The 18,467-nt window shown below is 37.1% G+C and overlaps 1 protein-coding gene across 1 annotated transcript in view; it reads right to left on the bottom strand.

Moving 5' to 3' along the window:
* The window catches only part of LOC139139507 (bacterial leucyl aminopeptidase-like), a 40,703-nt gene that overhangs the window by 1,928 nt on the left and 20,308 nt on the right, over nucleotides 1-18,467 (bottom strand). The window contains exons 2-3 of the mRNA XM_070708419.1: nucleotides 2,226-2,469; nucleotides 541-713 (exon numbers count right to left, since the gene is read on the bottom strand). Coding sequence (XP_070564520.1) covers nucleotides 541-713; nucleotides 2,226-2,469 — 417 coding nt within the window. The remainder of the gene's footprint in view (nucleotides 1-540; nucleotides 714-2,225; nucleotides 2,470-18,467) is intronic.

Genomic DNA, 18,467 nt, shown 5'->3' with positions numbered 1-18,467 from the left:
TTGGATATCTTATGAGTTCAGAGTTTGGTATATATAGCTTGAAGGACTTGACCAAAGGCAATTACACTTTCTACAAAAAGTTGTGATACAATGACAACAGTCAAAGAAATTAAGTATTTTAGTTTAGCAAATTACATATTTATATACTTTAATGACATTTGGAATTAATCCGTGAATATTGTTCATGATGTAGATCATAACACTTTCAATGAAGTGGCAATTATGTGGCAAAAGTTTAAATTCACAGACAAATGCAATATACCCTGAAACACGTGAGCATTTTCTGTTCATATATGGTTAGATTTAGCTGGTGGCTGAATATATTTGCTAGGGTGTAACAACACAGGAATTCCAGTAAGTTTAATGGTAAAAAAATCTCAAAATAATCATCTAAGGTTACAGTTGGCTTCAATAGAATTAAAAAAAACTAAATAGTACCAACATCCGCATGGCAGCCAATATTAAAACAAAATTCTCCGATATACCACCTATATAATATGAATACATTATACTCTTCAGCTATAGGTGAGTACGACTTACTGTGAGAATTTCATCGGGATATTTTTGGGTATTGATAACCTTGTTGTAATTCATAATTGTGTCCATTATCAAAGCTCCCTGGAACTGACTTCGTGAATTACTATCTCCGTTCAAAAACTCCTGAAGCCATTCGTCCACAAAGTGTTTGCTTCCAAGAAAACCACTTTCGAACTCTGTGTGTAAAAGCAAAACAATATAGACAATTGTTGTTTTAAACATATACAACCATTTTCAGTAATAGAGCGCGAAGCCACTGCTGTGAACTGCAATAAAACTGCTTACACTAATTAGTTTCAGCTGTAGCCGTGGCCACTTTGGTGTTGAACAAGGCTACTTGATACAGACAAAAAGTCTGCTTGTACAAAGGCAAAACTAGCTCTGTCTGAGGCTCGGGTTGTAAATGAGAGTTTACGATTGGTACCCTGTGTTCAAGATACATGTAACATTACCATGCACTGGTCCATGTACAAATCTTTTTTATTTCAACTTCCCCAGACAAACTGTCTGCATGGGACATACAATGCTGTCGACTTTTCCAGCTGGCTACAGCTGAAACTAATTAGTGTGAGCAGTTTTATTGCAGTTCACTGCAGTGGCTTCGCGCTCTAGTACTGAAAATTGTAGAATGTGGCTTAAATTATCCGTAATTTTGGTCATGATTTCAGTCAGTTCATCCAGTGTCTTTTCTTTCCGGTTATTTTTCACGTGGATCTCCAAATAAATATGCACAATATCAGGACAGAACTGCACAAGTCATACGAACGTAGTTAGGCCAGAAAGAAAAAATAAATTGTTCATGGGAATCGCCGCTTTTAGTTTACTTTACTTTACATAATTTGGAATTTTAGTGATTTCGGCAAATCATATGTATCATTTGAAGCTTGCTGTTTCCATTGTGGAGGACAAAAGAACCTTCTCAACGATGACTACAGAACTTCAGTCAGATCAAATATAAAGCGTTGTTAGGCCATTGTGTAAAACGTGTCGGGACAGCGGTAAAGAGGCCAAAAGGTGGGGCCAATGTAAATTGAAAAAAAAACTCGGATGCTAGGTTCTAGCAGGAGTATATTAAAGGACAATACTGCATTGTTGAAGTTCAGTGATTTGCTGTACGTATCAGTTTTATTCTGAGAGCATGTTGAAATATTCAGAATATTTGTACAAACACCGACTGTATATGTAATTCCCTATGTTATTGTTGAGAAATGTAGTGTTGAATTCAATATCAGTATCAGTGTATCTTTCCTGAGATATTTCTGGTTAGCCTAAAAGGGGAAAGATTACTTTGCCTTGTCTTCATCTCGGTTACAAACTCCGAGGGCCGCGGTTACCTTTGGTCTAAAAAAATTTTAAAAATCGCTCGCCGCTCCTGAATATTGTTCAAAAAAATTCGATGAAAAAGATTTTTTTCTCCGGCCTTAGGCATGTTTAAGGTAAAAGGCTGACTATCAATATCTTCTTGAAGCAGATAAAAAGACCAGATCAACGAATACAGAATAAATGGCGCTGTCTTTGTAAAGCAATGGTATATGAATATGTTATGTTATGTTATGTTATGTTATGTTATGTATGTTATGTTATGTTATGTTATGTTATGATATGTTAAATCTTTGTTTAAAGAATACTGTAATGGTGAGATACGCTCAGTCTAAATATCTCTAGACAATAACGCATAGCGCACTGACCATTTTCATCTTCCATTTCCTCCAAGTCAAATGCAACAAATAGTATGGTGTTCTTTGGTTTACAGGCCCGGCTTGTTACCATACGAGCAGCTTCTAAAAGGGCGGAGACCCCTGATCCATTATCGTCGACGCCAGGGGTGTCTGAGGTGGTATCGTAGTGCGCCCCCATGAGGACAACCTTGTCATTTACGGTCCCTGTCCTCTCTCCGGCGAGTATACCAACAATGTTTTCTCCCGTATAATCCTGGTAACATATGAACATCATCATTTAGCTGAAAATCTTTATTTCCCATATTGTAAACTAAATTTAATGAAACATTTTCCTCTTCATTGCCAACAAAAACTTCAATCCTTCCTGTTTTTGGTTGCTACAGCCTTAAGGCAGTACGCGCTTCGAAAGTGAAAGACTTAAAAGTTTGCGCCAACATTTTTCAATGAAACTTTCGACAAATGTCTTGGCAAATCAAGATAATAACAGGGTTCACAGCGCAAAATTTGGCACGAGTTTTTTTTTCTGGAATGGTGATAGCACACTTTTTTGTTAGATATACATTTTGTCAAAGGTTAGCAGCTGTGGTTGATGTGTATACCTATAGGTAATATATTCTCTGGGAATTCTTTCCTAATAGTAAAATCAATGACAGCCAGATGCTGAGAAACGCCATAACTACCCAAAATGACAACTCGTTCTTCCAAACCATCACATTCCGTTTTTTCTACCTACTCATCTTACTTTGTTTGCTCTGCCAAGTAATGTTCGCTGTTCTACCTGCACCCACTCCAAAGAGAAAGCTGGTTCTGGACGCCCACTCCACACTTAAGGCAGGCCATTGTGCCAAGTGCACCCCTTCCGGAGCCTAGTGCGGTGAATCCTGCAAAACTCTTCTATGCAGCTCCAGAAGTACAGCTGCCAAGGGTCTAACAACAGCTACTTTCACACAATTTCACCCTTCATCGTATCACATATGACCTTTCACAAATGCATATCTAACAGTAAAATATACTATTAGTATTTCAGAAAAACTCTGAAATGGTCGAAGTAGTTATAAAAAGGAAAATATGGTTATGAGAATGGTTTGTGAGCTGAAACGAGTCTTTTACTAACTCTTGCAGGTGTTTTGACTCAATGTACGGAGGTTGTAAGTCTCTTCCAATCTTTAGCATTCCATGTCTTTGAAAGAAAATATTACCAAAATATAAAACAATGTAGATATCGTCTATGTTTGATATGATCATAAACAAATATTACTTACAGTCCAAGGGTATCCATCAAAATAATCGATTTGACCTCAAGTTTGTAATTACTTAGAGTTTCGGTGATATACTTCCTAACTTTGACCTTGTTGCTTTCGTTTTCTCGGTGTCTATTTTCACTGAAAGCATCGTTAAGGTGTTGGCGTAGACTAGTGCTGATCCTTTGAAGTTCTTCAGTATCGGCATCAATACACAAGATCTGAGTCAAGGCGATAGCTGTCGGGAAAACAGTACGTGGAGCTTTATATGGCAAATCGTTCATCACGGAAATCAAAATGAAATGTCATACGTTGTAAACAGTATCAATTTGCCATCGCTGTGAACATGCGCACGTTTAGAAGAGGTTTCCCTTATATCAATTTACCAATAACGTTGTTTCATTTGCTAGATAAAATAAACGTACTTTTAATTTCATACAGTTAGAACTTAAGATGTATCTTTTGTCCATAGTTCGCTGAATTATCTCTGACATCAGATATTGACGGTTCCAAATTACATGTCTGTAAATATTAAAGCATCCTGCTAAGTTTCAAAATGTTCAATCAAGGTTACTCTAGATAAGGCGCCGTAAAATAAATTCTTTGTTTGCCGTCCGCGTGCGGGTAGGTTTTTGAAAGAAATCTGAAAGACAAACACTGATTGTCTGCTCGGAAGTACGGCGCGTTGTGCCCTTCCTTTGTCCGCAATAAAACATTCAGAGTGCCATCACGCATCAGTTTACTTAAACGTGAATGTCGTAAAATCATTTCAATACAAATCAGACTATCTGTCGTAAAGGGGTACATCAGTCGCTGTAAGTAAAGTGTACATATGTACCTCCTATAGTAGTGGACTGCGTGAAATTGTTTTGGTCCATATAAGACTGATCGAAAACAGTTCTTGACTGCTTTAGCTTCGAATGCGGAACGGAACAGAATTTCCATCAGCTTTTCCGCGATTCACGATTGATCACGATATTGGATCTGCACCGGGGCAAGCAGGTACGCTGGTGAATGAAATGTTCGTTGTTAAATGCTCCAAATAGTTCGTACGCAGTTGAAGTTTCTCTTACTGAACCTTTTTTTTTTGCTACAAAACGATTGGATCATTTTATAAGTCCGGATCAAAAAATAGCAATTGCCATTACATGGAAGGCGGTTGGGGACCCCTCGGCAAAAACTCTTTAGAAATGCATAGGTAGAAAACAAAAACGTTTTCCTTCGAAATATAAGTGAAAAATACCACCCGGCACATAACTTTTAGCGGCTCCGTCAACTTCAAATGCCTCAAGAACAACTCAAACCATGTTTCTATGCGACCACAAAATATCAGCCAGCGTCAACATTGCTAACATTATGCAATTTGACCTTTGGATTAAAACCGCTCGCAGTGGTAACAATCTATGAGGAACTTCGTGAGATGTTTAACTCTAACGTTGGGGGCAAATGCCTAACTGTGAGTACGGAACAAGCAAAAGCTCGTGCGTGCGCGAAATCTCTAGCTGCTCATAATCAACATACGGACGCAGAAACTCTGTTATAACGATTCCGCACTGAACTGCTATGGCGAAATCTTATCGCGGTAGAAATGTCATTCTGTTCAAATTAACGTATCAGTGTAAAACATGTGCAAATAAGGTAAACAATGGAAAATCCTGCAAATTCAAAAAATTATGTAACCTCACACCAGATTTGGTTGAAACTTGGTATGCAGGTTCTTTTAGGCGACTTTAGTTAGATTTGTTAAAATTATGGTGAATTTTTTGCTCAAAAAGGGAAAATTGCCTCAAAAATACAAGTTAGATTAGTTAAAATTATGGTGAATTTTTCATACATGTATTCTTGAGGCAATTTTCCCTTTTTGGCCAAAAAGTCTACTTCTCTGAAGCTGCTCGTTCCATTGCTTTGAAACTTGGAGGATCCTAGGGTTGGTCTCTGTCAGATTCCTTCAAAGAGTGGTGAATTTTCATATTTGTATTTCGGGGCACTTTTTCCCACGTTTGGTCAAAAAATCGTTTTCTCTGAATTCACGATTCTGAATGCTTTGAAACTTGGTATGCTTGTACCTAGGGGCAACCTTAGTTGAGTGCCTTTAAATTGTGGTGACATTTTCATACATGTATTTATATTTTAGAGGCAATAGTTGGTCAAAAATCCAATTTTTGGACAACAAATCATTTTTGCTGAAATCACGTGCTTTTAAACTTGGTGAGTATGTTTCCAGGGATAAACTGAGTTGAGTTTGATTATACCATGACAAACGTAATATTGTATTTTTGTTACAATTTTTGCTGTTTTTGGTCCAAAAAATGCCAGATAGCCCATTCTAGAATTCTCTGGTCGAATTGCTCAACCATTGAACTTCTGCTCATTACTCCTTTGTATTTGACGTGTAGGTGCATGTTAAACGCAAATGAGAATTTGTTTGAATGAAGTTATCATTGGCAAAAGGTTTGCTAGATAAAAATACAGAGCGGCAAAAGTGTAAACTTTGTGAAAATGTCAGTATCTGTGAGTCGTAATTTTACATGTTGGTGATATTTTTACAGAAGCAAAACAAAAGACCACAAAACCAATAAGTTGTTTTCTTAAATATTACTGCTTGATAAATAACAAAATACTGTTTACATTAATTCTATGCAATACAATATCACAAGATGACATTCTTACTTTGTTATAATAGATTGTATCACAAGTTGTGATGTACCAGGCTGCATGGTGTTGTATATGTGTGTCAATGGCAATAGTTGCCAACAATTACATACCTCGCCTTAGTATTTGATGGACTGTGGTTCAAAATGTGTCAAATGCACTTGTCATTATGTTATTAAATGTCGTATGTACACTCATTCTGGCGTGCCACATCGAACCAAATGAGGGCCAATTGTCATTGACCCTATGTTTTAGTTAGCATAGCATAGCATACACCGTAACAGGGGACACAAGCGAGTAAAATACGTGTTCATGGTAAAGTAATATAAATACCCTTTTTACTTGGCTTGCTCCAAATCTGTGGGCATATAAATATCAAGAACAATAGCAATATGCAAATGAAGATTCAGTTCTGGTGCAGAAAAAACGATATGCAAATGAATTGTCAACACTGCCAGGTATTACTATCATCTAAAGGCAATCAACCCTGCGAATCTTGAAACATTTGTCTGGCCAGATGTCGTCAAAACAACAACACCTGATCAGCACGAACGACGCTTGCGAATGATGCGTTTGGGACATTTAGCGGGATGTTTGTTGTTGCTTTGAATATTCATGACCTCCTTCAAGACAATCTTTCAATTTTCGCCGAGTTCATTTCTTTGTTGTTGAATGATATAACCACCTAGACGATAATTACGCCTGACAATGTTTTGCAACTTTTCAATATAGGGGATGTGGATAATTAAAACATGCGAAAAATCCATCCAAGCCAACTCGTCAACGACGAAACCAATAGAATGAAATGAATAGCAACAGTGTATCTAAAATGATCGTTACGTTACTTTACACGTGCACTGAACCACATGTATGTCAAAAGAATGCTGGTGCAGGGCTGGTCTGGTATACGTCAAACAATATAGCGTGATATTTTGCGATACGAGATGTTGCGGTATAAAAACATGTCGTGCGATTTTTGCGCACGGTAATCGAAATTCAGCCAAACCACCTCCCCAAAAAAGCAGAAGTTGCGTTTACCGTGCGCGTGTTTTAATTATCCATGGCCATTTAGACAGTGTGCCTACTTCCCGTATTACCGACGGTTCAATGCAATAATCACCTGACCGTAGGAGTTAATTTTGGGCCTTTGACTTTGCAGACATTTTCTTTACAGAACATACAGTAAGAAACACTCTGTTTGGAACCTCTAAAACTTCCAAAACAGAACACTTACGTTCCCTAACGGCTCAAAAAAATACTTGAGATACGTGATGTAAACCCCCGTAAAAATCGAGAAAATTTCTAATTTCTCATATTTTAATCGAATTTTACAATGCTGTAAAATTGTTGTATTGCGATGGTAAGTTACTTGGCAAAACGTGAGAATACGTGATTTCTTTGCAATCGCCACTTCTCAAAGGGATCTTTTTTAATTATGAACTGAGAGTGTAAGATCGACATTACGTATACAAACCAATGAATCGCATTTGTAAATTGCGCGTCATATCATAAATGGTGCTTTTCTTTTCATTATTTTAATTATACTGTAACCATTACTGTGCCCTGGCTCTTGGATAGATGGGTTTGTAATGAGCATGGAACTTTGCATGGCTGAACAAAAGTGAAATTATAGAAATACAGTGCACTTTCATGTCTACATAAGTACGCATTTAGATTTTTGGCTGCTAACTGCTATAAAGCCGAAAGTTTGAGCATAATTATATTAGCTATCTATTGAATAGACAATTATACGAAATAGAATAGTGTGTTTATTTTAATGTGCTTCGGCAGAATCGATAAATAAGCTTTCTGCACCTTGACAGTAATGTTTCACAATCAACCTCTTTATGGTGTACACATTTCCCAGCTCATTTGTTATGCGAGGGCAAGTAGTTCAAACGGTGATTTTGTGAAAAGACACGGCTATCTCTTTCGAAAGCTTGTATATCAAGGTTACTCAGGGAAAAGGCTTGTCTCTACATTCAAACGCTTTTTGGCAGATGTCATGAACTGATACATAAGTATGATCACTTAAATTATCACAGAAAGCATCGGTGACATTTGGCTGTAGATCAATACCACTTCCTGTTTTTACTACAGATTGATATATGGAGGGTGCCATCAGTGGTGCTTACCATTTTCGAAACACTTTACTCACTTCTCGGCTGTCTAAATCGGAGGTCCGTGCATTTTTCTACCGATTTTTCTTTGTTGTGTGTACTGGCAATTTTGTTATGGTTTTTTCATGTCGAGAGCCATAACTCTGGCAAGTCTCAACTGATTTTATTCAAAGTTGGTACATTGATGTTGACTTATGTCATACATATACGTGTTGATTTTTAAAACAGAAGATCAAATATCGCTGCGTGGCAGCGATTTTGTTATGATTTTCTCATGTACAGAGCCATAAATCAGACATATTTCCACCAGTATCATTCAAAGTCGGTACAAGGACATTGACCTATTTCATACATATTTACGTCAATTTGTTTCACGTCATGTAGCAGTATCATGTCAATTATTGAAGTTTCGTAATTAGGCTGATATGTCAAGAAATTAATTTGTAATTGCATATGTAATGAACTTTCCTAATTAGAGTGATATATCCACAAATACAGCGTCAAATTTGATGAAACTTGATACAGATGTTGATCTCATAGTAAATACTGCATCAAACTGTATGAAATATGGTACCGGTGATAATCTGTTAGTGTTAGGATAGTATGCAAAAATGTTTTGCAACATCCTGTCGATTAATTCCTAGTTGACTCATTTAATGACCTTTAGGATGGTGGCCTACATTGGTTTATGTTTTCATCACCATGGAACTCATTCTTGGCCATTGAGCGCCATCTGTACCAAAGTATTTTTATCACAGACCTAATTAATGAAGAGGACTCTATCCTCTCTGAGGACTTGTAATCAAAATACCCATTAACAATTGGGGACTGTGTCATCAACGATGACTTGATGTGTTTGTTTGTTTCACATAAAGTTTGTCACTATGGAACTTATGACTGTGATGCAGATTATGACTTGGTAGCATTGTTTTGATTTCATAATGCTGTAAAGTTGTTGATTTACGATAATTCAAAAAGTAAACATGTTATTTTTATAAAGATCATTTTATTAGAACTGACACTTCTCACTTTTTTTTCCAATTATCAGGCAGATTGTTCCAAGTTTTCAGTCCTGAGTGAGAGAAAGACCGACGTCGGAGACAGAGATGGCGTATAAGAAACACAAGGGAGTGTACTTCGTAGAGCTGTGGCTTATTGAGCTGAATTAGGGATTCTTTGCCGGGGATAATTGACATCTCCTGAGCTCATGCAAACAATTAGCAGAAATACATTACATAGGTATCTAGACGCTGCATTTATTCAGACATATAATAATCATACATTTGCAGGAATCTATTTGGGCAAATAACTGGATTTGTTTTGCCAAAGTAGACTAAAATTAGACTGACACAAACTCTTCACTTTTGGAAGCCATGGCGCAAAGCGCCAAAGGTGTCCTATGTCGCCCCAATTTATGTTTGTGTGTCCGTCTGCCTGGCGGTCCGTCCGTCCGTCGACGGATTTTGATGCGGGTTTGGCTTTATTAATTCTCATTTTCATATTGTTACGTGACAGAAAACGAACAAAAGGTGAACTCAGCCTTTTCTGTACAAAACGAAATTTATTACAAAAAATAAATCAAATTGCTAAGTCAAGGGATAGAATACAAACAGTAAAAGTGTACAGGCTACTTATCTCAGCTGGGACGGCAAAGCTTCAGTCTTTTGGCTCGCAGAGTTGTAACAGTCAGTCCTTTGGCTCGCAGGCTTGAAGTTGCACTAAGTCCACAGTATAAACCCAGCGTGGCAGTGAAGGTCTTGAAAAGTCTTGAAATTAAAACTGCTGGAGTTTAAAAAGACTTGAAATAACACGCAAGAGACACGATCCCAAAATGTCTGACTGCAAGCTGTGCCGCCCCTATTTATACTCATGTGCTTACATAAGAGCATATAAAAACAATCTAGATCTTTTATTGACATGCTAATTACTGCTCTAAAATTATCTCTCTTACACAACTAATTAAAGTTCCATAACATTCCAAACATGACTAATTGAATTCAAGGTTGTGTGGTCGTGAAGGACAGTGAAGGACATTCTATACTAATTAAACTAAGGTCATGATGAGTGTGGGGGAAAATGACATACATAACAATATTTAATGGATTTGTGTAATTCAAGAAATTCTCAAACAGATTTACAGTTAGAACGGCTGCATAGCATTTGGTGAGATTTGCTACAAATGATAATCACACAAGCACGAGCCAAAATGTTTGAGTAACGGTTGTCACTGCAGGTAAAATTGTCAAAGTTAAAAAGCAAACTATGGTCTCAGACCAAAATTGATATTTAACAGAAAGGTGTGGTTTGCAAATACTATATTATTTATAGTTTTGATAAACGATCTTCATTGACTACAGAATATATGACGTTTGAACCACGGGAAAAATAGAGAAGTGAAATATGGTAAATGCAATTCAAAGTATTTAAAATGTTTTACAAGCGCTGTTGAAACCAACTCCTAAATCGTAAAAGCTGTTATCAACTAAAGAGCGCAGGACCTTACTGGCCTTTATAGACAGACACAAACTCTTCACTTTTGGACACCATGGCGCAAAGCGCCAATTGTGTCCTATGTCGCCCCAATGTATGTTTGTGTGTCCGTCTGTCTGGCGGTCCGTCCGTCGACGGATTTTGTGTGCGGGTTTGGCTTTATTAATTCTCATTTTCATATTTAATGAATGTTTTTAATTGACCTATAGTCAAGAATTTCTCTAACAGATATACATTGAGAACGGCTACACAGCATTGGGTGAGATTTGCTACAAATGATGATCACACAAGGAAATGAAGGTGTGACATGAAAGTAAATTGCTAATTTGCATATTTAATGAACTTTCCTAATTAGGCATATATATCTTGATTTCCTTGACCAATGTTGAGGAAATGTGCTATGTACGCGGAAGAAACTATGATACAACATTATTGAAAGTCAGTAAGCACTTTTACTACAGCTAATTTCTAATTTGCATATTAAACGAACTTTCCTAATTAGGGACTTATATCTTAATTGAGATTATCAAAGTTGACAAAACTTCCTATGTACATGGAAGGTACTATGATATAAAATTACCAAAAGTCAAAAGTGTAACCTGGTATTCAGTTTAGTTAAGCCTTGCCTGCACATTAATCACTAATGTAAATTTGTCATAATTAGGCCATTTCATGGCTTGAGACCTTGATATTTGCAATGTAGCAACTTGGCCATATGGTCTACAAAGATAATGTACAGAATTTTCATTGATCAATTTTTTATTTAAATTAGGTCAGTTTTAAGGTTAAATTCCTAGATGGCCACAAGGGAATTGGTCTAAATAATATTGATGTGGACTGGGACACGTAGGGGGAGGGTCACTGTTTGTCGCGCATGAAAATAGGGGGAGGTTACCAACACTTCTGAAGGGTCACTATTTTACGCACAGCGTCATTTTGAAAAATGCTGGCCCTCTGTTCCTTCAATTTCTCCCTTTTCCCTTGCTCAATACGGGCGCTGTTATAACAGAACAATGGGGAGCGAGTGGCGCGAGTAATACATCGAATCGACGGTCTGTTTTGCTATTTGTTGGATTTATCTTATTCTATAAATTTCATTTTCTTTATTTCTTTATTAATGTATGAATTTATTTTTCAGTGTCTATATCCCTTCATTTCCAATTTCCCATTTCGCCTTTTTGCGATTTCGTCTATTATAAAAAGCCCACAACAAAAGCATTTGAAATCTGTTGCCATCCATCCAACTGAATCATGGAATATATTATACACTGTGGAGATACTTTTATCATTTTCGCCTCAGCCACACTAAAGCATTCTGAATGTCAGAGCAGGTCAATACCTGTTCCCTATCATCGCGACTCCCAATCAAGTGACAAAGTCCGCCAATCACAGCTGTTTTATTAGTTCCTTATAATAGCAGAGGGACATAGCAACGAATGGAGACAGTTTCTTGGAATGCAGAGTTAAGTTTTATATGTACCACTTCGTTTTATGGCCAATAAAATGTTTGTGGCCCACTTTTCTTGGTTCTTTGACCGTAATTTTTGAAACTTTTGAAACGTTCTTTCTCTTTGAGAACTTCAAATACGCTGGTATCGGGGAAGATATGATTGCTATGTCAACTATTATTTAGCGATATTGGGAAGAAGCAGATTATGCCGCCGATATGATGCCATGAGTACATTGTTTGCTTAATTACTTTAAATGTAATTTAATTTGTTGCTTAAAATACTTTCTTTCCATTCGTTCATGTCCTACGTTAATTCGTTCGGACGCTTAAAAACACCCTTTAACATCCAATTGATTTCTAATATTTACATCTACCATCGTATCATTCACTGTTCATTCACTTGGACGTCAACTTTGCTATTATTACACAATACCTACACTCGTTACCTTTTGCAAGTGGTATAAGTCAAGAAATCATTAACAAAACCATAAAATGATAATGATAGTAGTGTGAGAGAGTTTGATCACGCGTGATATCCAAATGTACAGAGAATGATAGTGAGTTTACATTTTCATTGTATGTAAATGACGACTGTATGTAGGTCTCTTTACGAACACAGGTATTTGACAGAAGGGAGCAGACGGAAGGTATAAGGAATAAGGAACAACACTTGGCAATATGTGACAATCATATATGATAAATAAACGTTGATATTATTGAAGATTTCGAGCCACTTCACAGTTTCTGTATCCAGGCGCCATATAGCTAGCTATTCCTTACAGGGAGACGGTGAGAAGTAAAACGTGAACGTGACGAACAAAAATTTTAGACTGTAAAATCCTTATGAAAATGTAGTATGACAGATACTCTTATGGTACATTTTGAACTTCCTAACATGAAAAAATACACATCACAGATGGTCAAAGCATTGCTAAATACTTTAAAGCCACAATAGCTGCGAAGGTGTAATAAACCGATCTCAAAATATCTTCAGTTTTCAAAGAGTTTTCGTTGAATAAGACTCATTAAAGACTGAAAAAGTGTATAACACTGTATAATAGTGCCAAAAGTGGCATGCACATTCACACGTTTTAACATCAGTTTAGCTTTCCCGACATTTTCAAAAACTTATCACGTGACAGAGAAAATAAAGATTACAACAACAAAATGTTAGCCATCATGTGTTTTGCATTCAATTAAATGGCATAATGCTCGTTTTTTGTTTGATTACGATGTGTATGTGCAGGAAATACTGCACTTTTGTTCTCTTCCTCGGGGCGCCATTTTATAAGTTTAGCTCTTATTCATTATTTAACCTGTTAAAAACGTATAGGCATGGTCCAGATTAGCGTGTTGTGGTACTTCTATACATGTCCTTCAGTTAGCATATTTACACGAACCAACTTTGGTTTGAAAATAAAATCATGCAAAATATGCATCAAATTCGCAGCTCTCGTGGTTTTAACTTTACACTAAATAATTAACACATTCAACTACCAATGCACAAATTAAAACAAAAATCTGGCGTAGTCTTTGTATGGCGTATGAAAGAAAGTAATGTCCTACTGGAACGCGCTAAGCACGAGCCAAAATGTTTGAGTAACGGTTGTCACTGCAGGTTAAATTGTCAAAGTTAAAAAGTAAACTATGGTCTTAGACCAAAATTAATATTTAACAGAAAGGTGTAGTTTACGAATACTCTATTATTTATAGTTGTGATAAACAATCTTCATTGACTACAGAATATACGACGTTTTCACCACGGGAAAAAAGAGAAGTGAAATATGGTAAATGCAATTCAAAGTATTTACAATGTTTTACAAGCGCTGTTGAAACCAACTCCTAAATCGTAAAAGTTGTTATCAACGAAAGAGCGCAGGACTTGTATTGGCCTTTCTTTCAGGTAGAGGATTTAGAGGATTTATGTAATGACCTGCAGGGCGATTAGGCTGAAATCCTGTGTATGTTTTACGAGGTATCATTACTCAGAAGAACTGTTTCTGATAGATGTTGAATACTCGTATAACAGTTCTAACTCAATTATAGATCCATTAGTTCAAGTTTTGGTACTTGAAATACCTATACAAATGAAAACCCCAATCCCATAAAGATATTTGGTTTGGGAAGCTTTTTGAGTTAGAAGAGATTTGAAACGATTGATATCATTCTCCAATTATAGTAAGTATTTGCATGATCCTGTTACAGATTTTATCACGCCACCCCCCGTGGCAACGGCGATATCAGTACGAGAAGTATGATGCCTTTCTGGTCTTCTGCTTTTATGGCCTCCCATTTAAGCTTGTGATGTAACTTAACTTTCTATCGCCTCATTTTGGAGAAATCGAAAAATGAATTTTCCCATACAGTTGACGCAAGATATAGCAGCAATTGTGAATTTCAAACATTGTTGAACTTCACCTTAAGGTAATTATTCTGTGCTACACTAACCCTGCATGGTAACCCCTGATTTTGATTCATGATTATGAAAGATATGGTGAATTTTTTTCTTAACAAAGTGTGAACAAAAGATTAACTCTTTTGGTTCCGATATGCTTACATTTAGATTGTAAAATTCATAATAGTTGCTGACTCAGTCTAATAAATCATGTTTTATCAATGACATCATGGACGAAAGGAGTACTTTTAGTAGCAGTGTCGAACTCGCAACCTGCGTGACCTTGTAACCCAACAGAGCAAGCAATATATCCCTAAACTGGGCTCAGAAAAAATTCAGCATTCAAAATGTCTTGAGGCGATTCAAAGGTTGTCGAGAGCTCCGAAGAGCTAGTTTTTAATCTGATGAACTCGTTCAGATTTAGTTGAGTGATCAGGAAATAAACAGATATTCATAGAATTTTTTGTCAAAAATTTCTCATAAACAACTAGTGCTACATGCACAGGAATTACCTCATATAGGTTCAAAGTATACATACATACAGATGAAATTACATTAAAAACTTGTTGGGTTAATTTTGTTCTTCAAAACTTTTTGGGGTAAATTTTGTTCTTCAAGACACTTTTCTCTGAATCCATAGGTCTAATAGTGGTAAGAGTGCATTTGCTGTCTTGTACTGACACCTTCATTCTGATGATCACAATTGTATCATTTTATTTGTGGTCAAATATTGTCTTCTTTGACACAAGTACTATGATGGCATTTGTATCTACGTTTTAGATATTGTCGATTTCTTGACACTGACATGAACGCAGGATCATGATGAAATTTATTTTGAGCTACATTTTGTCGTTTTAAGTCACACTTTTTCTGCTTTGAAACGTCTTGTCGAAACTTTCTAGGTTGATTCGTGGTTACCTAGGTATGACCTTTGTTTAAATGAGAGCAACATTGAGTTGACTCTTCTATTTTTGGTCGAAACGCCTTTTTCGTAACCTACCCAACGAATAATTCTCAATATAGCTTTTGAAGATTCTTAGGAATGGCAATATAAGCTATTTACGAAATGATTGGTCACCTCTTACCAGGCAGTTTTCAGACGGCAAAGTATTTTCTCCGTCCCCTAGGGCTCGTGGCATCATGCGTTCAGCTCATTCTTTAAGCAAAGTTGATCATGAAACCATGGCGGCCACATTGAAATCCTTTTCAGTCATCATATAAAGGCAGATGCCTTTATAGCACAATAGTTCATTAGTGGACCGACAGATATAATCTTTCAAGGGTGTTCCACTATCCCTGACGCCCCCAAATGTTTGTTTGTTTAAATTAGTTTCATGGCATGTTACATTCTCAAAAACCCAAAGTTGCTATGAATATGCAGTACGATAGGCAAGTTCGTGTGTGCATGATCTAGCTACGCATAAACATGGTGTAATTTATTCATAGTCGAGTACCTTGATATACCAAATATGAAATAACGCAGTCAATTTAGAGCATCATGGTCTATCATGGTTTTGAATGGATTTTTCAGTACGATAGAGAGCATAAGAGAAACTGTAACAATGACCTTTGGGAGGAAAAGGAGAATAGAAGAAAATCCTCGAAATGCTCACATCATATAAATGGACTGTAGGTTTCCTTAAAATAGCTCTATCAAAATCGTTTAGTTGCATTAAGTTTCTGATGCATGTTACCGTAGAAAGCGCAAAATCTTGTTTTCATGATCTTTTGTTGTGGAAAGAATAAGGCACTTTACCCAGTGGACGGTAGAAACGAACAGCTTTACTTTTCCAATCGAAATCCTAATTTGCTCAAAATACCTTAGACTAATATACCAATATTTCTGTGAAAGCACACAGCTGTTTAATCAGAACAGTGGTACTAAGCCAAAGACTAATATACCCGTATTTCTATGAAAACACACACCTGTTGAATCATTACAACGGTTCTTAGCCAAAATCTACATCATAGTCAAATGTTCTACAAACTCAATATGACAAACACAAACACCACAGTCGGGATAGACAACAAAGAAGTACTGGTACACACAACAAAGGCAAACCTGCATTAGAAAATATAAGGACCTCCGGTAAAAATAATCGAGAAGTAATGTCAGTTGCTTCGAAAATGGTGAGTGCATTCTGCCCCACATGTGGCACTCGCCATATATCAATCTGTATGTCAAAATAGGAAGTGGTCTTAGTCTACGGATGATACGGTGTTTTCAATCGGGTTCAAAATCACAACCTACGGTATCCAGTCACCTAGCAGGGAAGCACCAGACAGAACCGCTCGGTCAAATCACCACTCTTAAAAAAAGAGTGGTTCAATAACCGGCTAAGTTGTTACATTTTTCTGACCGAGACCCCTCCACTCGTTGTAGAGTTCAAAAACACTCACGCTCATACACTCGCTATCACACATCGCAAACAAAATTTATCGAAGCAACTAATACATCGCTAAAACTGGGCGAAAGACAGCTTCGGGGACAATTCTGGCGACCAGCAGAGCTATCAACCCAGGGTAGATAATATGCAATCAGGTTCGAACCCACAACCTACGGTATCCAGTTACCTGGCGGAGAAGCAACAGGTGGAACAAAAAAGCAAAGTCCTCACTCTCAAGAAGAGTGGTTCAATAATCAAACAGCAATTAGCTCATCAATAGAAATTCTAGATTGTTTTTATATTCTCTAGATAGAATCATTTTAATATAAATTCAGGGCGATACAGATTTTAAGACAGACTGTCAGGGATCACGTCACAGCGTTTACAGCAAAACCTTCACACTAGATTTGCTCTGTGAACTGCACGGCTCGGACCAACCTCAAGTCTCCAGGCCAAAGGACTTCCTCATTCATCAGTGCCTGTCCAAAATTCAACTCCCTGGAGACTAATGTAGGAGCTTTGTGCCGTCCCAGCTGAGATAAATAATTTTGCTCTGCATTGCAATTTATATATAATATACACCCTTAATTTAGTCGTTAGTTTTGATAAATTTATTTCAGAGACAATCACTGACTTCATCGTGAGGTCGGACGATTTAACAGTAGTATCATATTTAAACACACTGGGCCTCTCTTTAATTCAGAGCAGTTCACATGGCAGGCAGGTGCTTATTTATAGCAGATGCCCTGTACAGAAGATGATCTTTCGCTACAGAGTGGAAATTAAAGCGTCAGGTAAAGTGGTCACTCTCCGAGGTGTTGGACAGGCTAAACAACACTCATCTGCAGATGTACAAGTATTGTTCCCTGTTCCAGATCAAGAAGCAGAGGCAGTGGATGCCTTCTCAATCCCCTGCGTCGACTTCAAACCAAGATAAGAGAGCAGGAGCGGGTAATCATTGTAAATGTAGAGACAAGACCTGTCTTCTTGAGTAACCCTGATAAGGTGTAATAGAGATGACTGTGTCTCTCCACAAAATCACCATGTGAACAACAATCTCCAGCATAACGAATAAACAGGGGAATTTATATCCAATTTCATAATTGGCTTGTTGGTTTTGGCTTCTACTGATAGTCAGTAAGGTGTTGGAAGTAAATCAGAAGACATTCGGCTGGTATTTCAAATACACATGTTCATTCTCATTTGCTTGAATTTACAGATTATTTTAAAATCGTAAATTCCTAATAAAAAGACGCGAAGACCGCAGTCGACTGAGATACTTGGCTACGTTGACATGTACTATAACACTTTGACCTACCCTAGAGCACAAATGGGTGTCTTGTGCTTTGGTTATCAAGTAAAATAAACAATAAAATAACTGATGAATTAGTCTGTCACTAGGGGTTTTTTGTTTGATCATTAAGATACAGGTATCTACGGAAATGAATTGGAGGGAGAAATTACCAGCCTGATAATTCACAATTGTGTATTGAAGCAAGATGCTGGCGACGCAAAG

The sequence above is a fragment of the Ptychodera flava genome, chromosome 8, assembly GCF_041260155.1.
Source record: "Ptychodera flava strain L36383 chromosome 8, AS_Pfla_20210202, whole genome shotgun sequence".
NCBI classification, from domain to species: Eukaryota; Metazoa; Hemichordata; class Enteropneusta; family Ptychoderidae; genus Ptychodera; species Ptychodera flava.
This window is presented reverse-complemented; position numbering and strand designations above follow the sequence as displayed.